General features: G+C 35.8%; 1 protein-coding gene across 1 annotated transcript in view; it reads right to left on the bottom strand.

Moving 5' to 3' along the window:
- SYNE1 (spectrin repeat containing nuclear envelope protein 1) overlaps positions 1-23,332 on the bottom strand; it is a 288,727-nt gene that overhangs the window by 199,425 nt on the left and 65,970 nt on the right. The window contains exons 8-17 of the mRNA XM_030946688.1: positions 22,312-22,490; positions 20,156-20,352; positions 19,885-19,994; positions 12,222-12,329; positions 11,334-11,471; positions 10,008-10,172; positions 6,871-6,983; positions 6,170-6,338; positions 2,553-2,649; positions 1,012-1,214 (exon numbers count right to left, since the gene is read on the bottom strand). Of these exons, the coding sequence (XP_030802548.1) occupies positions 1,012-1,214; positions 2,553-2,649; positions 6,170-6,338; positions 6,871-6,983; positions 10,008-10,172; positions 11,334-11,471; positions 12,222-12,329; positions 19,885-19,994; positions 20,156-20,352; positions 22,312-22,490 (1,479 nt within the window). The remainder of the gene's footprint in view (positions 1-1,011; positions 1,215-2,552; positions 2,650-6,169; positions 6,339-6,870; positions 6,984-10,007; positions 10,173-11,333; positions 11,472-12,221; positions 12,330-19,884; positions 19,995-20,155; positions 20,353-22,311; positions 22,491-23,332) is intronic.

Below are 23,332 nucleotides of genomic sequence, written 5' to 3'. Positions count from 1 at the left end.
TTAAGAATATTTAGTTTTAATCATTGTTCAGTTACTTACATAAAACATCCACCATTATCTAAGATCACCCTGATCAGCAGAAGTCATCCTTCCTGTCCAGTAATAATTTTTTGTATCTATATTATGCCACAGTGTTTTTTTCACTGTTTTATCTTATTTAAAAAATGTATTCCATTAATTTACATCAGTTTGAACTAACAGACTTTAAAAAAAAGTATACTGTTTTTTTCACATAACATGAAATGCTCATTCCTGACCTGATGTCAGTTTGCCTTCTTACAGCCCATGAGAACCCTATTTTAGTGTGAAGAGCTATATAGTTGCTACACTGGGACCAGGTGCAAATTCAGCACCTATTAAACACAGGACTATTCAAGTCAATCCAGGTTATTAGTGAAGGTTTACAAACTTGAATCTCAGTGCCTCAGTACTCTAACATTATGACAGGAAAAAAAACCCAAAAAAACCCAAAAAATCAGAAGAATTATTTTTATAACTGCAGGTCCCCAAAATTAATTGTCTAAAAGATTTCTGAAATGTCAGGGAAATGGGTTAATTAATCAGCCATCAAATATAACAACACATATTAATGACACTACTCTTTGAAGGTTATGAGTACTGAAATCTGTCATCTAGAAAAGTCACTGGAATTGTCTTTATAGGTAGTCCATGATTACTCACTTTGGTGCTAAGAGCTGTATTTGCCTTTGAGTGAATCATGCAACATTCCTATCTGTGAGCAATACTGCCCTGTATTCATGTCAAAGATGCCTCTAGCCATGGTACCACAGATGAGGCTTTCTCCATTGTGTGTGTATATATATATATATACACATATATACATATATTTGTGTACACATGTATTTGTTTCTAGATGCTATACAAGCAAACACTGAAACTCCTGTGTTGAATGAAGACAGGATGTCAAAGTCTGAGTAAAACCTTAGCAAAAAAAAATCCAGTTTTTCCCAATTTACAAAACAGCCAGATGAATATGCTACAAGGGCATACCTTTTTGGAATGTTCAGGCTGATTCAGCATTTTTTCAGCATCTTCAAGCCAAGCTTGCAGACCTGCCACAGTGCTGCTGTATCTGTCCCAATTAGCAATTACTTCTTCCAGCATGCTTCTTACACTTCTCACCTCTACTGAGAGGTTCCTCCACTGAGCTGTGGTGTCACTCATGAATTTCATCACATTCTCAACTTCTTCCACTGAGATACAGGAAAAACATTGATTATTTTGTTTCATTACCATTTCTGTAAAGATTAACTTTATATCATGCTTATTCACTGTCATCAGGGAATGTTATTTTAATGTAACTTCTATTTCAGTAGGCTTTTATATACGAATGTTCAGTTCATAGCCCAATTTTAGCACAAGATCATGACTGAGAAATTAAATGTGTGAATTAAAGACTTAGGAAAGTACATAAAATGAGTGCTAAATTAAAACAGTAACACTGCATATTGTGTGTGGTGTCCATTTCAAATCTGCAATAAAAGAAATCAAGAGACAGGCTTGACTTAAAAATAGCAGAAAATGGGAGTTGCATAATATAAAAACACATATTATGTCTACATTGAAAAGTATGGAATCTGATCTTCCTGCCATTGACTTTGAAACCAAACTGCTGCTAATTTTTGCCATTTACATTTTAGCATTTTCCACGTGGCAAGAAAGGAAAAAATGCGTCCTGATTCCCTTTTCTTCCAGAGAGAAGAAAAAAGGGCAAGCAAATGCTGAGACTTCACAAAATATGCAGAATATATTTGTTTTAAAGAGTTTTTAGCCAATTTGAACTGCTATTGCTGAATTCGTATATGTTAGCATTTGTTCTTTAGAAAAGAATTTGCTACTGGATTTTATTAATAGCATTGAATAAGTCTCTGACTTTTGTTCTTTGTAAGAATACCTTGAAAAAATGTTTACTTTTGTAAAATTTGGGTGTCATTATCAATCTAAATTTCACAACAAACAAAAGTATCCATTTTCCCCCGCTTAGCAGCAGCTGCAACAATCCTCCAAAGACATTATTGTGCTACAGATTAAAGTGATCTCATGTCTGTAACTATCTAGGTCAAATATTGCCCTTGAATTCTCAGTGAACTCAGCAGTATTCAAGAATGACAGGAGGCAGCTGTTGAATCAGCTATACATTTTTTCTCATGTATGTCCATACTGCAACTACCATTTGAGTTCCTCTTGCAAGTTTTCGAACTTAACGAGGGACATCCAATAAACCAAGGGATGATTTTGCAACTGCAATACTGGGATCAACTCCCAGTTGTCTTTTTCTTTTAAATCAAGCGAAGCCAGGGAGCATTTCCAGGCACTAGAACACTATTTTCCCTACTCCTAATTTGGTTTCTGTCACAATTTTTTATCCCAAATTAACAACACTGAAATAATCCAAGAGTTAGCATGGACAATGGGCTTTTCCCAGGAGGAAGTCTGAATAAGACCACCCCCTCCTCTGGAGATTCAGAAGCAGTAGCCTGCTCTGGACCAGGTGCCTACATGCTAGTGACAAAGGAAATATAGATCTTTACCTGAGCCATTTGCTTTGGCATACATTTCAGCTGCTCGTTTCAAGATCTGGTAGGTAACTTCATACTGCTCAAAGAACTTACTATTTTCAATAACAGACTGAAAAGAAAAAACACATTGTAACAGATAAAATAAAGATGGGTATTAGGATTAGCAATAATTTAAATAAAATTACATCAGGATACTGATGATGACATTTAACTTCATTATTCCTCCATTCAAATTTTCACCATTATAAAAAATATTTTTAATACCATAATTATAAAAGAGCACACAAATGTCACCTTTTCAATTTAATGGTACAGCAGAGTATATAATTTCAAATACAGATTTATTTACTTTCCACATGGAAAGGTTATTTGAAGTTTTCTTACTTGCTGTCTTGCTGGAAATCACTAGCATATGATACTTAGAATATACAGAAACTGAATAACTAACAAGTTATTTAATGAAAACTGTTTTACACTCAAAACTAAGTGGAGTAATTTTAATAAAACAGAAAATTTCCTTCATATATGTCACCACAAAAATCAAATCTAATTGTTCCTGTACTAAGCCTTTGCAGTAAGACAGGTTACACCTTAATAGATGAAAAACTTTTGCTTTATTCTTCAATTTTTCTTTACCTCTTTTGCAACTGCCAAAAAGTAAGATCATGGAAACACTGCACAAAGAGATGCTGCTTTTCCAAAGTGTGACACAGTTCTGTTCCTTTGTGAGTGATGGGTTAGCTCTGTGATGTGTTATAGTGCGATGAATAAATTATCTGGAAATATTTTGGTAAAAAATTTATGCCTCTGACATTTATGCCTCCTTATTCCTTATGGGAAATTAAACTGACCTTTTTTTTTTATTACATGTCTTTCAGAAATGTTATTTCCTTTAAGTGCAATACAGAATTATAGCTCTACATTATGCAAGCACATTATATCTTGCATTAACAGTGTTAAAACAGGAAGAGAAAGGTAGAGTTTGGAATGGTTCTGTAATTTATGTTACATCTCATCCTCCTCAGCTAGAGATTACAAAATTAAGGAATGCATACCCCACATATGTCTATACAAGCTTTGGAATGTCAGAATAGACAAAATCAGACAAGCATGATTTTGATTAAACCAGGTTTCAAATGAAGTCCATGTTCTATGTATTTTGAGCAGGAGAATCAGATCTTGTGTGTTCATAAACCCATATTATATAACACTTAAAAATAATTCTGCCAGTATATATCTAAAACCCTTCTATTTAAAACCTTTGACAGTTGCTATGTCAGGTTACAACAGCTACCTAGTAGATAATTTAGAACTCTGTTTATAACTAAGGAAACTAGAAGTCAAGAACAATCACAGTTTTTCTTTGTTCTGCTGTTAAAACAAAATCTGCCATGTATGAAAACCTACAGACTTTATCATGAATTGTGTGACAGACTCATGATTTCACTTTTGCCAAACCCATGCAGACATGTTAACCTGAACCAAAACCTCCAAGACTTCACATGAAGGAGCAAAAAAAATTATATAACACTGATATCAAGAGCTATCTGAAATGTTTTCAAAAATTAAATAAAGACATTTTACTGATTAATATTGTCTACCATCTGACAAGACTCCTTGAAGAAAATAAGCGGCTTTCTCAAACCAGTGTAGCATATGATGCTAAAAAAGTGCTAACACAGCAGTGCTACAACACAGTTCCATGGGTTAAAATCCATGGATAACTGTACCTAGTATCTCCATTACAGTGGAATTTGGTACAATTTATTATTCAGGTTGATGGTGTGCAAGTCTGTGCTGACCTTTACTTCCGGTGTATGACAGACTGGTGAAAAGATGTTAAGATTAAGTAAAAATCACCACTTTTATTTTAAGCTACAGTACATAAATATTTTCCAGGCATATGTTCTATCCAGATCCTAATTACGCATGTTCCTAGAATGCTGACATTCCCCAGTCTGTTTTGGCAGACAAACAGACTTACATTTTTATCTCCTGCTAATATAATCACTCTAAGGTACTGACTACAGCTTTCCTATGTAAGACTCCTAATATACTGGAAGAGTAACACTTGTCCCTTAGTCCTAGAAAACTGGTCCCAGGTAAGCCAAAGCACATAAATTCTCTTTCTATCACATCTTCAAGGAGCAGAAGTCAAGGCCATTTCAAGAGTGAAAATGAGATTTATTTATCTTCTTGTCCTGGTTTCCTCATTTTGATGTTATACAGTTTCAAAAATAATGCAAGGAAGCATCTTTCTACCCTAAAGACCACCTCAGCATCAGTGGTCTGAATTACAAGAACAATTGAGGCACTTGCAAACTAATATACAAATTAATAACTTCATGTTCCTCTTAAAGGAAAAAAAAATAAGAAAGTTACCAAAAAACCCTGAAAATTCAAGACATCCACCTTTTTATTATTTCCCTTGTCACCTTTTAGTAGTTTTTTTACAGTCTTAGAGAGTAAAAGAATGGACTACAATCCTAGTTATTGCACATCACTCCAGTAAGCTAAGTTAATTCAAGTAATTATCTGAATTTTACCAAGCTTGTCTATAAAAGAAGGTTAGCTGACTCCTGAATTTTTTTGTGTCCTTAACTGCTAAAGTTTAAACACTTTGAAAAGTGAGAATTTCACACAAATTTCACTGAGTTTGAAATTTTCTTTTCAAAGAAGTGGGGACATCAATAATTGTCTCTGCTCATTGACCTGGCTCTGAATGCTTCTGTAACTGTATTAGTCTTTTCAGATTTAATTTCTGTGTGCAAATTTTCCCCTATGGATTAGATGGAGGTGAAAAATATATTTAGATCAATCTTGCTTTTGAAAGAATCCTTCATGCCCTAATGTAGAAGTGCAGCACTACTATCATTCTACCTACACTTGGCACTGCGCGTGTGAATTTAAAAAGATGCAGCAGCGTAACACCGAAAAAGAATTTATCAATGAACACTTGTAAGTCGAGAGTTTCTGTTCCTTAACATTGTAAATGGCTGATGCAGAGCTGGAGCAAACTCTTTCCAGAATAGAAATTTTAAAAAAGGGTTTAATATGCTAATGTTGAGTAGGAAAAGAAAAATAATTCTTTAAAAGAAAAAAATTAATCCCCTTTAGGTATATTGTATTAAAGAAATATATGAAGGTAAAATAACTTTTTTTTTTTTTAGTCTTTTGGGAGACTCTAAAAAATATTGTGTGTGAATGCATGCCAAATGCCTCCTCTGTCTTTAACTCTTAAACTGTATAGAGTCACTATAAAGTGCTTCTATTCAGGTGTAAAAGAAGATTAAATTAACTTCTTTGGAATTGCTATAAAAAGGAAGAAAAAGTCTAGGATTTGGAACCTCCAGACATGCTTGCTAAATTAATCACTGGACAGCAGCTGGAATAATATTTCTCTTTTTCAAAAAATGATGCAAAGAGAATAATTTTTACTTTTAGCCTTTTGACTAAAGTTCCCCCATGGGGAAGACAGATTCACATCTGAAGATATATTTCATAGGAATGCAGTCATAAAGTTGATGACTGACAAATTGATATCTGTGTCTGTTCTTTTATACAATTCTAGCAAACTTAAATATGAAAATTTCAAAAATGGTTATAAAAAGAGGACAACCCCAACTTACAATATAATTTTGAAGAAGCAGTTCCACTGACTCTCGCCTTCCGTATTTGATAATCCATGATTTTAACTTTGATTCTGCAAAGACTAAGAGTGACAGCAGACGGTACTTCAGTTCCAGAAACTCCATCTTCAACAGATGGAGCTCAGATGAAGAGACAACAAAATTAAACCTAAAAAATGAATCACAGTATAATATAATAGAGCAATATTCATTTTTGCAGAAGAGACTGAAAGCAGTTTGGATATTTTTCTAATCTTTCACCTCATTTAGAATCTACAAACATTTAATTATGTGTGACGATATTCTAATGACTGCTCTTGAACAATAAACTAATTACATTTCTTTTTAATCATAGAAAACATCAGTTCACTTCTGTTATTAAGTTTTGCAAAGTCATTTTTCTTTTTTTTCACATGCATCCTGGCTGTTATATAACATTTCTTCCAGGGACAAGTAATAACAGCATCAGTATAAGAAAGGGCATTCCTATCCAAAATTTATTGCTTATTTTGATTCTCATCAATCTTAAAAGCATCAGGTTTTTCAGTATATTTTTATGTATATTCTAGGAGGTTTTTCCATCCATCTCAGTTTGCCACTGAGAAATGTAACTAGACAGTGATCTCTGCATGAACAGATAAAAAAGCAAACAGGCTCCCCTTCATACACAGAAGCTTTTCATTTCAGATTGAAAGCCTTACCTGTCTGCCATATCCTCTAACTGGTCATGTGGAACAGGCACGCCATTAACAGACCTGGTCCTGTGGATCTCGTGGAAAGCCTTTTTGTGACCATCTATGTTTTTCAGCAGATCCTGATTGGATTTTTAAGAAAGAGAGAGATATTGAGAGAGTGGGGGGAGGGAGGAGAGGGAGAGAAAAGGCTCACAGTAGGCTATCTAACTAATAAGCACAGTTTTAAGCCGGCTCTGATGACTCAATGTAGTTAACTATTTGATCGTGCTCTCACATTTCCATGCAAGGTAATACATATCACATAAGCATTTACGCCAACTTAAACGTTTACACAGGGAACCCCCTTATGTGAAGCTCTGTTACAGCCATGTCGAACAATCCTGAAAGATTTTAAAACAGGATACACTGCAAAAGGTTTAACAAAACAAGAACCTTTAACTGTATTAAATAATCTCTGAAATTCCGTCTGCCAGTATGCTAACATCCCAAAAGCATAACCCTCCTAAATTTACTCTTCAAATCTTTTTAACAGATACTAACCTTTGCTAAGTATAGACTGAAATTTTAAGCAACTAATCTGGTCTACTATATATAGGAGGAAGATCTATAGCTCCTTGTCTAAGTACATATTCCATATTTAGTAAACTTTTCACTCTCTCACCATCAAAAGACTTCAGGATGGCTGTCTCAGTACTGCACGAGCGACTGCGGAATGTGGTACCCGACCTGTATTGCTGCGATGTGAACCGTAGCAGTGCAAGCCCTACAGCAGAGCACACTTCAACTGTAACTAAGCAACACCGCTTCAAACGGCTTCCTGGAGATTACATATTGAAATGAATGACTGGCAGCAGTCTTTGAAGAGATACTCTTAGCAGTAACACGTCAAGTCCCTGGAGAGTGGCTGGGAGAGCACAGAATGTTGGGGGTTTTTCACTGCAGACAGACAGCTGCTAGCACAAGGTGCTCAGAAGCCTGCTAGCAAAGATTGTACAAAGGTTCCCCCCTCTCTCACCTCAGGGAACAAAATGCAGGCTTCTGCACAGATTCTACATATGTATATATTCCTACGTGCCAAGGAAGGGCTTCTCCCCAGCCAAATCTCGGTGTTTGCACAGAAGGAATCAGTGGAAATTCTCTGGCTCAGCTCACCAAATGGCCCCACTGTCCCCATCAACCCACCTGGGTTTTCATTGTCTTCTGCTTCAGCCAACACCTTGCTGCAAAGAGAAATGAGCTAGGCTTTCTCATGATTTTACCATGGTGAAAACTCCTGACACAGTCTCACATAAAGGGAAGATTTGGAACAACTATCTCAGCTGTGTTTGAGACCTTGCCATACAAGGGATGCAAAGGATGCAAAGGGATGCCCCTAACATGCGCCCCTAACTGGTGAGTCAAAACGAATCACAGTAGTTTCATCCAGCATCAACAGGAAGCTCATGAAAACTTATATACAACATCCTCATAAAATGAAATCCTGCTCTGGGAAATGACCCCCAGCAAGCACACACATTGCCCTTAGTTCCTGGATCTCGGTAGCAATAGCAACTAAAATAAGCATAGGTGCTTGCCTGATTATACAAGGTTTGTCCAAATAAGCTTGTACATTTTGTACTAAATTCAAATAGGCCATGAGCTATAAAGTTCACTAAAATAACCCATTGTCAGATGAGACAAAGATAAAAAGGAAACAATGATGTCATTTGAACAAATCCAAACAAACAAACCAACAAACCAGAAGGTAACAAGGAAACAAGGACTGAAAAAAATACATGAATGCATTTCTGGTACTATCCAGTAGCACATGTAGATTCATCAATTCAAATCTGAGCAACAAAACAAACTCCACGAACAGATATAATTATATATGCTTCTCTTGAAGCTTTGTCCATCCCACTCCCATGGGAAAACTCCCCTGGCACAGATTAACCTAAATCAAAGTTTATTTGTTGGCATGGAAATCCCTCACCACAGCATTTCTGATGCAAATAAACAGTTTAGGGCATGCTCTTTTGTACTTCTTATGAATGTATCAAAAGGAGGTCTACTGTGTTCACATTCTAAGAACAAAAGAGTGTTTGACTTGTTAATTTTTTTTTAAACAAATGTAAAATCCTATGAATCCTGAAATATTTGATGCTACCAAGAAAGTTAATGAAATCTAGCATTATAAGAGACAAGACCCCGAAAAAGTCTGTATCTTCCTTACAGATTTTAACATTGGGGTTTTTTTTAAATTTAATTAGTTAGTACTCAAGTTAGAAGAGCTACAATTGTTCTAATAAAAAGCAATCAAGTGATCATGAAATTTCTCAGCTTTTCATGATATAACATTACTTTTTGATGAAAAAACCCTACCCATATCCTATACACAAAAAATAACAAATTTACAAAAATAGTTTAAATATAGTAGTGATAGAGGAGAAAAAAAGGAAAATACAGCCTCAAGTACTGCCTTTCTCTACACCATCTTTTCCTTTCCATTTACTGGTTCCGTTTCTTTTATCATCTCACCAGCATATTTTTTCACCAATACATTTTTCCCACACATATTATGCAAATCCACGGAAAAAACCTCACCGCTTTGGTTTTAAAAGAGAACTGGGACTCAGCACAGAACGATGGTACAATTATTTACATTCATCTGGAAAATTTCCTGTTTACCACAGCATGCTATCTGCCATCACAGATGGCTATCATGCTATCTGTCATCACAACACTATCAAAATTCACTGCATTCTCATTTTCTCCCCATCATGAATGTCACCTGCACTGACTATCAGCACAGTTAGTGCATTTATTCCCTTTTTCCTGTTTCACCCAATTAGTTCATACTGGTTGAACCATGCACCCAATATTATGAGCTCCCTACGGAATTTTACGGTAGAAATTAAAATAGTAATACCTGACCTACTTCATCTAGAAGAAGCAAAAACACTTGAAAGCAATTCTGAATATCTGAATATTGGTTGCAAGATACACAGGTATCACAGTTCAAATCACCATGACAAGACACCAACATTTAGCCACTACCAGGACAACATAACCCACAGAAAGTAGAAATAATTATTTTGCAGAGTATGGATAATTTACAGCTGTGAAAACAATGGAACACACAGAATGAATGCATCTCCATCTACCTTATGTTGTTCAAGCTTCCTGTGTATTGTGTTTGCTGTTTCCTCATGAGCTTGCTGGACAGTTACTTCTTCCCTCAGAGCAGCCTCTGCCCTGTAGAGCCAAGCACCAATGGTACCCAAAGGTGCAGGAAGGGATTTATCAAGGTGTATGTGCCAGTCAAGCATCTAGGAAGTAAAAGGAAAAGGACTGAAATTCCTCCCTTGCTAAATAATACAAATAAGTACATTTATAAAAATCACACTTTACACTGTAAAATCAAACCCCCATGCAACAGAGTATAATTGAGACATAAGCCTAGGTATATTATTCCACATGAGTTGGAAATTGCAGCATTCTCACAGGCAACAATATATCTATAAGAATTTGTTGATTTATGTATTTCCCTTTCTGAATGGTAAATGGAGTAACTGGAACAACTGAGAATCAAAATATCTGGAACTTCATCAGTTAATATGCACAGAAAAGGGATTCAAGAACTTCTTCTGCCATTGTCATTTAATTAATGCTCCTGCATAAAATCTTTATATCTTTATTTTGAACATACTTTTTATATGTAAGGTTCATATGAGTCTCAAAAGACTCTAGAGGGGCGAATATAGCAATAAAACACCCTGTCTTATTGGCAATGCCTGTTACGGGAATGAAAACATAATGAAAATTATGTGAAAATTCCAGAATCACTTTAAACAGATACTCTGTTAAATACATGACATAAAAAAGTATATTTATGCAGTATGGATATACACTAGTAATAATGTTTTAATTAACTTTTAATTTGGATCAAACAGTATAATTTGCTTGGTATTTTTCATTCAGTTGTTCAGAATGCAAATCATAAATACTAACATTAATTTATTACTATTGAAAATAGGTCAAAAATAGAATTAAAACCTCATTTATTGGTGATGTATTCAGTATTACAGAATTTTTTTTAGTTATACTAAAAAACGCTATATTAGATTTTCTCAAATAACTAGCAATTTACATCAGAACATTGGGTTTGGAAGTGGCTTTGTGTATGCTTTTCTTTCTATCAACAATGTTTTGAACTTGGCTGAGCACTGTTACCACTCTTTCAAGTAAAGGGAAATCTCCAAGTATAGTGCTTTTCTTAAAGTTCATATTCTATCTCTGAGCAATATTAAAGATGATAGTGCAGTAAATATTCTCAAAAAATGCAAAATAATTCAGCAGTGCCAGAAATTTGGTCCACTTTTAGGTTCCTAATGCCTAATAAAATCAATAGCAAACAGATGTTTAAATGATTTTAAATTCCACCCTTCATTTAATAAAAAATATATATAGCACAATGACTTTCAACTTACCCTGGAAGTAACTCTCTCCCATGCTTGCTTCACCACAGCTTGATCAAGTGATAATTTACCATCTTTCCTTACTGACTGGGTTGCAAGTTCAAACTGTTTCCTTTTTACCTCATATTGTACTCTGAAATGCTTATATGACTGCACAAAGAGAAAACCAAATCAATTGCAGTAGAGAGTGAAGGAGTTAAATTCTTTAACATTTAGGAAGTACCATAACCCACGGAAATTTTGTACTGATAGCTGTCCTAATCTTTCCTAAAGAAGAATAGCACTTAACTTCTATATTTACTTGTGTATTTTTTTATTTATATATAGATAAGACTTTTGTATTTCCCTTCAGCTATCAGGTGCATGAACCATATATGAAATGAGATAATAATTGATGAGATAAAACTGCAACTGGATTTAATGCTACTTGGGACAATGGCTGCATTTAGAGAACAGTCAAGCTTCAGGAGAAAATTTAGGCCAAGTTTTGGATTTCTGATTTAGACATTAACCTTTGAGAGAGCGAATGAAAATAAAACTCTAAGTCCTGTTCTCTCCACCTGTCACCTCATCCAGCCTTCAGTCATACCTCCTATCTGAGCTAAATCATGCAGGATCTGGAGGGATGGCACAGACACATGCTCTCTCCTAACTAGGACAGTCCCTCTTCACACTGCTGGGAAAAGCTCTGTGTTAGGCAAACCATCTGTGCACTGTCCTACGTAGCAAAGCTGGAGCTGGCATTATAACTCCTCCACCAATAACACACTTTGTGTCCTTATTTCTTTAAACAACATCATAGTGACTCTCATATGTACAGATTGCACAAAATACTGCAGTACCTGTTACACATAATGATGACAAAGATTTGTTATCATACACAATTTCCCTGCTGCTTACCTGATACTTCTCTTGTAAGCTTGTTTCTGCCACCTGTGCTCGGGCTATGTCTCTTTCAAATTGTTCTGCCCACACTTTCAGGTCTCTTAGCACCAGTCTGTCTTCCTTCTATGATGTAGTACAACCACACATTAAAAAAAAACCCATTGCAGCCTTTTAGTAGAGCTGACAGATGTAGTCCAGAAATTAACATCTCTGTAGCAAGTCAAGGTCATTAGTTGTAATGAAAGCAAATGTGCCCAATTCTCTTAAATTTACCTTCTTACAGTCTAACTGAAAACCATTCTCTCAGTATGAGAGAAGTCACCAACTAGACATGAGTCTTAGAGGAGCGAAATCATGACAAACGAGGACATTGCAGTGTCAGAGATATTACCAGCAGTTTTCATCTGATGTTAAATTAACACAAAGTTCTTTAAAGATATCTTAACAACTAATTTTAGTCTTCAACAGATTAGCAAAGTCAATTTTCAGTTGAAAAGTTAATTGAGCTGAGACAGGAGAGGATTTTTTAATCTTTTACCACCACTTTATTAGCTGGTCTGCTATTGCTGAAAAGACATTATTGTCTGATTGACTTCAGAGTAATCCTTGACATAAAGCTCCAGAAGTTAGCAAAATATTTAGAATGTTTTAAGATGGAAAATGAAAAGAAAGAAAGAAAACCCAAGTATATTAAATTTCTTTTCCTTCTGTGCCATTTTATGGCTTTGAAGAAAAGCATATTTGTTTTACAGTTTACCACTTCAGTGTGTCATGGCACTGCAGTTTTGTAAGGCTGCAAAGTTTTCTGCAGAATTCAGTGACCTGGCAGTGGACAGAAAAACACTAACAGGAAGTCTCAGGTCTGTGAGCATGTTATAAGCAAAAGTTATCAGGAAAGAGAAAGGTATTCTGTTCACTGTATAAGAAGGCTGGTCAAGTAAAATATAAGTGTCCCTCTCAGATTTCCAAACAATGAACTAGATGTGTTGGCTGTTAATCAGAAGCTATTTTTTGAAACCAAAGAAGCGCTATCACTGTAAAATTTGTTAGAAACAGACAAATAACAAATTTGTCTACTACAGACAAATAAATTTACCTATTACAGAACAAATGCATCTTACATCTCATCATATAAGCTAATCACCTAAAATGAGTCACACTTCAAGCATTACGTGAGAGAACAAAAACTGGACCATGGGATAAAAAAAGTCATCGCTGCCTGCATTTAACAAAGTACTGTCTTGTAAGAAATGAACCTGACAGATGAAAGAAGCCAATTTATGGTTCCTTTCTTTGAAAGCTGCCTAAAATTTGTAAAATAAAACTTCCCCTTAATAATTTTTAAAGATAAAGCTTTTGCTTTATTTCAGCCAAAGAAAGGACAGGTTCCTCAGATAAGAAAGAAATCTTTGATGTATTTCTACTAATTCTTTTACTGAGCCTCTGCTCAGAATAGAGTTAGTTGGATGTAATTTGCACAACAGATTTGCAATTATCACGGTTATCCTGATAGCTAGGCACTTGCAGTGAGGTTAACATGCTGTTAGAGCAGCTGTGCTGGAACAAAGTTCTCTGTAGCTTGTGCTCCTGTCTTCTGACACACACAGGCTGACACCTGAGAAACAGTATAGCACAGATACAACACCTCCCTGCTCCAGCTACCTGTAATACTGCGCTTTACTTGGTGTCCCAAGAAGCCAAAACTCCCAGCAGATCCAAATTTTCAAATCATTTAAATATAGAGAAGGAGAATAAAATGTCTATTCTTCTTGTCTGTGTGAATATAATATCAAGATTCTTTCAGAAAACCAGCAAATTCATGACTAGCCCCCTATGAGGAAACGCATAGAATCATTTAGGTTAGAAAAGACCCTTAAGATCATCAAATCAAACCAAGCAGAATATAAAAAAGAGTATCTTAACTCATTCAGCCATGAAGAAAGAACTTTGGTATTAAATTTGTTCTATCCCTAAGAAGCCATAACTTTAGTGAGACTACTGAGATCTCTATTAGTATTTAGCTGCCAGCTCCATAAAAGCAATACTAAACTATGCATCTTAGCGGATTGAAAATACTACAGCAATCCCACTAACTGAAAATTTCAGTAAGATATTCTTGAAGTCACGAAGGGAAGAAGTTTGCCCCAATGCTCTGTATATTCCTTCTAATTCACACTATAAAATTCAGTTTCATAAAATATTGTTTCATATTTCTCATATTCCTTAAGGTAAGACTTTGAAAGAGCATCTATACGCGTGCAACCGTTCATGCAGCAAATCAGGTATTTTGCAAGATTACTTTGTCAGTTTAAAAATTTAAATTTAAAACCCATTCTGACCAAATGTTTTTGAAATAGAGTATCTCTGGGACTAAGAATACCTCTATGGTATCTGAAGATAACACAGGAACAGCCTCACCTCTCTCAGACCACATACGTTTTCTCTGATACTAAGTTAACAGGGAGCATTTGGCCTTCTGTATTATAAAAAACCATTTATTTAGAGAAATTTTGATAACTTTATTTGCAAAAGATGTAGATGCTTCAGCAACCACCTAACTGGATGCTACAAATTACGTTGTGTAACAATGCACAATCAATCTTTTATTTATTTATTTATTCATATATTTTCACAGGTATTCAGTTCAGTGCACCACTTACTACCTGCAAATTAGATTCTGTGGTCCTTGGTTGATACTAAAGCACTTTAAAGTCTCAGTATAGGTAATCAACAGAAGAGATTCATTTTCTTAGATACCAAGGCAGTTGTCATCAACACCCACCAGATTTAATGAGCTATCATTCTTAAAAAAAGACTTTCATTAGTGTCTAGTATTCTTGCTCTTAATAAAAAAAATCAAAATGACATTCTCACTGATATGTAAACTATTTTCTAAAGTCTGCCCCTCTGAAGTAGCATACAGATCAGAAGATAAATCACCAAACAGAAATTAACTAGAATAAATATAACTATTTGTGCTTTCTCTGGCATGAGGACCATTGATCTCTCATCCATCTATTTGAATTTATCTAAAATCCTGTGGTCCATTCAGTATGTTACCTCCAAGCAGCATTTCTAAATATTAATTTATCCTTACAAAATTCCATGAATGTTCACATATTTGTAGAGATGAACAGAATTGGAGCACTCAGCTGACAAGGAACATCAAAGAAGGTATTCAGAGAGAAGAGTTTATGAGTTCTGATATGATAATGGAGTAGACTGCAAATTTGCAAAGAAAGTTTTCAGCCCAGAATCAGTATTTTATTAACTGATATACCAGAGTTAATTTGTAAGTTACATAATACAGAATACTGTAGGGTTTGAAGACCTAACATGTAATTATAAACAAGGTGTACTGATCAGACTCAGGCACAGAGACAACAGAATTTTCAAATATATCTTTTAAATGAAAAAAGGCTTAAGTCTGTTTTTCAAGGACATGGAATCATTGTATTGCGTATGTACTGAGAAAATGAAGTCCCTTCAAAAATGTTTATGCATAAATTCAACTGGTTATGCTGTTCATTTTGAAAACTCTGGCTTATATAATTATATATATAGGTTACTGGATATATATATAGGTTACTGAAACTCTCTCCCTGACAGCAGTATCACAGACACAGGGTGAATGCTGAGCCGGGCATCACCTTCAGGAATGAATTATTAATGACTAGCTGCAGAAGTAGACTAAATCCCTGGAAAAGCTCAGAAAGCTATTTTTGTAGCTGCTGCTCAGGAAATTCCTCTTACACTGGGGAACTCTGCTGGCATAAAAATGTCAGAGATGACAGGATTATCTTCTGAATTACTTGCTCATCAGAGCACAAGAAGAGAAAGACTTTACATCAGAAATACTTTGAGGGGGTGAGCTTTAAGTACAGCTAAATTTATACCATGATAAGGAAATCGGCAAAGCTTTTACCACTTCAAATCTCCTCTGGCTTAAGAAGTAATGTACTGGGGCTGTGTAAGGCTAAGGATTTATAAAGTCACATTAAAGGTGCCCAAACTTGCTTGAATGGATTGAGAGTAGAGGACTAATTCTGCTATCAGTATAAATTTTTGCTTCAATACATCACTAGTTAGATATACATAATATGAGATGAAGATGAACCCTTGATCCTAGTCATTTTAAAATAATCTATTTTATAAATTTATTCAGAAAAAAAAATCCCAACTGAAAAAACCCCAAGAATGTGGAATCTAGGCAATTAGTTGGATCAGATCAAACTATAAACACTAATGACTGACTGCAGTGACACTTGCTATTTATTTCACAATGTATTCACTTCTGCAGTCTTCCAGTTTCACCTCTGAATGCTCACTTCATATACTCTGTGTTAGGTTTCTGAACTTCTCTCAGTCAATACTAGAAAATTAGATGTATCTGAAAGTCCAGGATGGATAAAAAAGTATATTTTTAGAAATATAATAATTTAGATTAAAAAGGAGCAGCACATCACACAATTACAAATGAACACTCTCCTTCCAACTCACAAGCCACACACATCACTTACACAATCATACACTCTACTATCTACTCTATAAACCTAAAGACATACAAAAATATTCATCTAAAATGAGATTAGATGTGTAGAAACATTGAACTATAATCTATTAATTTCATCTTTATATCTATACTTAAGAAAACCAAGAGCATAATCTGAGATTTATTATTGGAACGTTTACTTTCTTTTCGATAATATTTCTGTGAAGTTATTTGCAAAATTAAGCGTTAGGCTGTTAGGGTCAGCTCATGTAAGAGAGCAGACCTAGATTCAGCATGTTAATGTATTGTTTTTCAGGAAAGATAAGGTTAGCAAACTAATATATATTAAGCCCCCCAAAATCTAAATTCAAGTAAGTGCAGGATAAAAAAAGCTAACAACCATGAAAGGTCCAATCCAAGCAATTATTCTGAGCATACACCCTTACCTTAAATTTCATAAAAGAAATGACAAAAGTTGGGATTGCTTGAAGTTCCTAGCAATATGAAAAAAATGGGAAAACAAGAAGCAAAGAAAAAAAAAAAAGAAAAGAAGCAAAATAAAATAACGCAAAGCAGGCAGAAAGTCCAGAGAGAACAGTAAGAGCCACACATGTAGGAATACAAGATGTACTTAGAACTATTATCAAATTCACCTGTCTGTATTATATCTAGTGAAGTAATTTTCATATTAGATTTGATTTCCAGATTTTAAGTCACTACATAATTTATTTTATCTGGAAAAATAATTACTTACCTTAGAGTCACTGTGTTTCTTTGAGATGTGTTGACTACATGAGTTCATACATGTTCATAGCTGGTCTGTGCATGAGAGATTAGACCCCTTTTAATTCTGAAAATGCTCATGCAAATAGCTGCTCCCTCTGACCACAAATAAGGGATAAGTTTAAATCCCTACTCCACTTCCAATGAAAATTCTTTATAAACTGATCATTGAATCAAGAGGGAAGATGAACAGGAATTTGTGTGGACAACACACCTTGAGGAAACACAGTGACAGCTGATCATCGGGGTGAAGGTGGGGAAAGAGGGTTAGAAATCTCCTCTTGCCCTCCCTCTCCCTGCCAAAATTCACCCAGACACAGTCCAGTCTGAAGTAGGATCCTTCTAACTAAATGTAGGCATCTGCAACTAGGATAGTCCCTTTTCAGTTCTTCAGACAAGGTAGATAAAACCAGTTGTATCTAGCATCTACTGTCCAACTTATTCTACAGCAGGCACTTAATACATGTCAGGTAAAATATATTCTTAAACAAAAAATAAGGATTAGTCCAAGAGTTCAGGGAACAAGAGTCTTGCAAGGTTATCTCTCCCAGGTACCTGGATTGTGTTAGAAGTATTCCTTTAGACTATACTTCAGCAGCAAGACAGAGAGGCTAAAAATAGGGGGTTATACTGGTCACAAAAACAAAAAGTTTTTTAATCAACTGCCAACAATGTTTTATATATCATTACCTAAGGGATGGATTAATCTGACTCTGTTTTATCTCTGTTGAAATGCTCTGCAACGCAGGCTTCCAGAAGAAGCCTGCTTGTTTAAGACACTGTCTTAAGAAAGATGTATCTGGGGAAGTGTTTATCTTTTGCTGACCACAGGTGGAGTGTTGTAAACTTTTAGATTTTAAAGGTGAATCCTGTTCTAAGTAACTAAACTAACTAACAACACTAAAAAGGAACATAGGTCTTCTTCTAGGAATAATGATGACATGAGAAATTTAGTGCAATGTCAAACTCCTACTTTCTTCTCAAAGTCTGGAAGTTACTGGTTTCTGCAGCATGACATGCAAGGGGTCAGCACTTCTACCAAAATTTATGTGGATTCCTAGTGGAATATCTAAGAAGAGGAACTGCTTCTGAGATCAGCACATTAGCATGTCAAATTGATTTGTGTTGTTCTGCTTCCTAGTAATTCACATAGAACTCCAGATGCAACTCATTATTTGCCCTTCCATAACTTGTGTGCTGGCATCTCTGTGGGTACAGCCAGAGACAGGCAGGGCATGGAATGGCTCAATCCTGCATTCTCCTGCATCATCTTTGCATAAAGCTCGGGGCAAGGGAGTGAGGTTGCTCCTCAAAACCCAATCCCAGCACGGCAGAAGGCCTGGCCAAGGCTGTTGGCAGCAGAAGCTGCCCTGTGTGCCATGGTATGAGGATGGCAGGACTGCCTCAGCCTGAACAGGCCACAGAATGAGGCTTCGGTGCTCACTCAGTCCCTTCAGCAGTGCCATTGCTTAGTGGGATGCTGAGACACTGGCACAAGTATGTACCCAGATTAATGCTGCAGGAAGGAGAAGAATAAGTTCCAGTGCTCAGGCACTGGAATCAAACAGCAAAGCTACAGCTACCTTAGCCTCACACAGGCATTAGGAAGGAGACTCACTCCTTTCAAAGCTCTTTTCTACCTCTGTAGGGAATGTAGAGAAACACAGATAAAAAATTGCTTCTTCTTTCTCTCTTGCTGGGGCTGAGCAGATTGCCTCAGCAGTGCTTCCCATGTTTGCCATGAAGAAAGCAAATCAGCACTAGGAAGTGAGTCATGGTAACTTGGCATTGCTGAGCACAGCATTCCAGTGCAAAGCCAATGCACTAGAGCCTACACAAAACAAATTCCAATGAAAAAACACGATTGAAAACAATTCCTTACAACAAAGAGTTAAACATCAGTGTGAAGTAGAAAGGAACCTCTGCCAAAATTGTAAACAACTCTCAAGCATAAAAGCCCAAAGACTCTACCTAAGCAGTATCTTGGACCATTCTTGTTCTTATCCAGAAACCCAGTGTGATAGAAATATAAATGACACATTGCTTCAGGTAACAAATTATTACAGTATCATTGGTGTTATGCTTAAAAACCAGTTAAGGAACTTTAGGATCCATGAGTTTGCTACTATTTACAATAATTGTTAGTGCTATTTTTTGCTCCCGCTACTCCTGAAAAGAGGAAAATACCTGCAAGATCAACATACTATTTTCTCCACCTACTGAACATCTGCAAGACTTGTTCCTTTATTCTTGGCTAATCTTTCCTAGTTTTCTTAGTGTTCTTGGCACTTGAACTGCTAAACAAAAGGAAATATAATAAACCAAATGAAAGATATAAAATGTATTTATAAAGCTCCCCCTTCATTATAAACCAATTTTTATAGTTATGCAAGAGAAACTTACATCATTCTCTGGCACATCAGTCACTGTATGATGAGGATCAGGATAGTACTTCAAAAACTGGGCTACGTAGGTCATGACAGACTTTTCATCTGGCTTTTCAACATCCACATCTAGACAAATAAAAACATGGAAAATTAAATTTTTAGCTGAATGGCATAAAATGCTGCTTAAATATCTAGCCATGATGAATTAGCACATCTGCCTTAAGACATGCCAAGTAGTTAAAACTTTTTCAAGTTGAAAAATTCTTTTTCAACCAAGTATTAGGTACCTTCTGGGTCAAGGAGCCTTGGGATTCCTAGTTCTGCTTCTGCAATTGTGAAGGCTTCTTCCAAGTTTTCTCTATTTGACCTTCCCCTCACTTTCTCCATGTCCACTAAATCTGGGCGGATAGCATGAATAACAGAATGAAATGCAACACCACTCCTCCAGCTTTGTCCAAAATCTTTGATTTCAATTCCAACTTGCCTAAAAAATATGAAAGGGAAAGAAGTTACTAACAACATCAGGACTGCATGAAACAGGGAGAGGTATGAATGCTGCACCCAGGGGTTACCTATCATTAAACCTAAACCACTTGTTCCTGTAGTTCCCAGTTAGGTCAACTGCAGTCCCATCTCCCCACTGCATAAATTAATTTCTGCCTATCAAGATCCAAGTATTTTTTATCATATACATGATGTATTTGTCTCCAGTGGGCTTGCTAGTGCCAATAAGCCATGAAGCAATGAGCAATGGAGGGCCAAAGTTCTCAAAGGTGTTATATGACACGCACAGAGTCTACGGATGCACACACTTCCAATCACTGTTATCTCCCTCCCTATAAATCTCACTCCATTAAAACAGCTGCAGTTCAATTAGGTACATCAGTATCATACAAATAAAATTTAAAAAACCTGCACTAACCTGTTATTTTTTAAAATGATAGCATGAAAAACGACATCACCGCTGTTTAGGGGATACTACAACACTCAAATTTCTCTATGTTCTTATCAAAAGCCTGAATGGTACTATAATTTCATATACCCAGAACACTTAATATGTCCACTAAAAAATAAACACAGATGATCGAGAAATAGCAATATACAATAAGAAAGTAATCAGAACTGGATCACACTTCTGAATCATTGCTTCTTTTACCAGTAGTTCTGAAAGGTATGGTGATCCGCAGACAGCAAGACAGTTTTGAACTTGTTCTGAGCAAGCAAGCATCCTTCCAGGACACTAAGGCAGTCTTGCCATTGGGAGGTTCAAGCAACAGTAACAGAGTAGAGATTCATTCAAATCTCACTGTGATCAGTGAAACACTTCCACTGACTTTAAGGAAGTAGCCCTTCCAAACAGTGTGAAGCAGGCCCAGCTGAAGTTACCACTAGGCATCGCTCAGCTTCTTTCAGCATATTTTTCAAATCTTCCCAATAAAACTGACAGCTTAATTTATTCATCTATTTTCATTTTGTTCATTTGCATGTCTGGAAATAGAAGCTGATCACTTTCCATTGCTGGTGTCTTACCAACAACAGTGCAAAGGAAGAAACAAATTAGACAGCACTGCACTATATACTACTGTATTCTACCTCTGCATAAGTCTGAATCTTTGCAATTACATTTATTTTCTCTGAGGTACCATCCAATAACTGACTATTTCCCCCTCTATATTTTGCACAATTGATGTCTTGAAATAGCAGTGATTCTTTAATTTGAGCAAATAAATCCATGTTATTTTACATCTCTGATTTTCTTATTGTAGAAGCTATCAAACTACTACAGTATCTTTGATATAATTTATGGGAGGGTTACTGCCTTTTTGAAAGCTGAAACAGCATGGAATAATCATACAGAATAAAGGAAAAAATTCTTAAGTTAACTAGACTTAGCAAGAAATAACTCAAAAACAACTTAGATTAAGAAAAATGAAGATTCAGGGCAATTTGTGTATTACGCAATACACAATATTTAAAATTAATCAGAAAACTACAGAGGGATATACATAACTTTTCACCACTTTCCTTTCAACAGCAAGTTGTTCCTCCAAGCTTTCACTGAGGAACGCTTAATCAGTGCGGTGCTGGCAGAGTCACATTGAGTGTTTTGGCAGCAGGACTAATGCACTGTCATTCAGACATCTAATTCCCCTTTCAGCTCCTCATTCTGCCACAGATAATTCCAATCATTAGTCAGAAATTATAAAATATGATTGCATGCAAAATTAATGTAAATCATTAATTATGACTTGTTTTGTTGTATAGTGGTAACATTTAGCAGCCTCAGTCGTCAAAAAGAATGTGGTGAGGGACTCTATAATTATATATAGAGGAAGGTACTATATAAATAAAGAGCAAAAGGATGATCCCTGAGAGAGCTTAGAATGTGAGCAAAAAAGCTTTCACTTAAAATATAAAATCAGTTAATCTGTAGTTTACTTACTTTGCTGCTGTGTATTGCAACCATTTTAACAAAGCCTTCCTGGCACTTCCTTGGACCTTGGTTACCACCTTCCGTTTGCTTGGGGGACTTGCAGTTTCTGAACTGACAACACTTTCCACAGAAGAAGCACTGCTAGACAAGGGCTGCAGCTGTGGGAGGTTGCTGGTAAGCTCTTCAATCTGCAGAGAAAAAAAATGTGAATGAACTCTTTGTAGATAACCTTCTTGATTCACACCAGTTTCTTTAATAATTTCCCAATACAACTGTCTAAATAAAGTTGGGCAGAAGCTATAATTAACTGTGTTTTATTTGACCATACATTACAGGAGCTTTAGAAACACTAATGTATGTGCCCAGGTGATGGTCCTAAATTCAGAAGCACAAGGCATCTAACAATTATTGACTTCACACCCTACAGCTAGAAAAATACACAAGTGTGTCATGTTATCTATTATAGCAAATTATCACCAAAATAGAAGACAATACCTTACAGGCAGTTTAACTACAGATTATAAAATAATCCACTAATTTCAGAGGAGTGTCGTTCAATTAAAGAACGGCAGTGACCTCAATTATCTCATCTGGATAGAGTTACTTCCTGTTGTACTGTTGCAGGACAAATTCAATTGTATACAAAGGTACTTAGAGGTACCTTGTGATAGAGTGAAATAGGGAATATACTGCAGGCTAAGTGCATTGAAAGTGCTTACTGAGGGTGTAGGACGGTAATTATGCCTTTCATCAAATGAAAATCTTGATTAACTTGATTCTTTCAAGAACATTAATTTGACTAAAAATTTGGTTCCTTTAAATGACAAAGCTATATCCAGAGGAAGTTGCAGGATTTTTTTATGCTGTCCTCTTAAAATCCAAAGTTGTCACATCACAGAATGAGTCTGCCAGAATGAGACCCACAGCTCTCATGGATTCCCGCTTTCAATCATGTTAAAGTTATGTATCCGCCTGTGAGAACTAAAGGAAAGGTCAAAAAATGACAAAAATGATGCAGAGAACTAGAGTT

Source organism: Camarhynchus parvulus, chromosome 3 (assembly GCF_901933205.1).
Source record: "Camarhynchus parvulus chromosome 3, STF_HiC, whole genome shotgun sequence".
NCBI classification, from domain to species: Eukaryota; Metazoa; Chordata; class Aves; order Passeriformes; family Thraupidae; genus Camarhynchus; species Camarhynchus parvulus.
The sequence above is the reverse complement of the archived record's forward strand: the minus strand, read 5'-3'. Positions and strand labels throughout refer to the sequence as shown.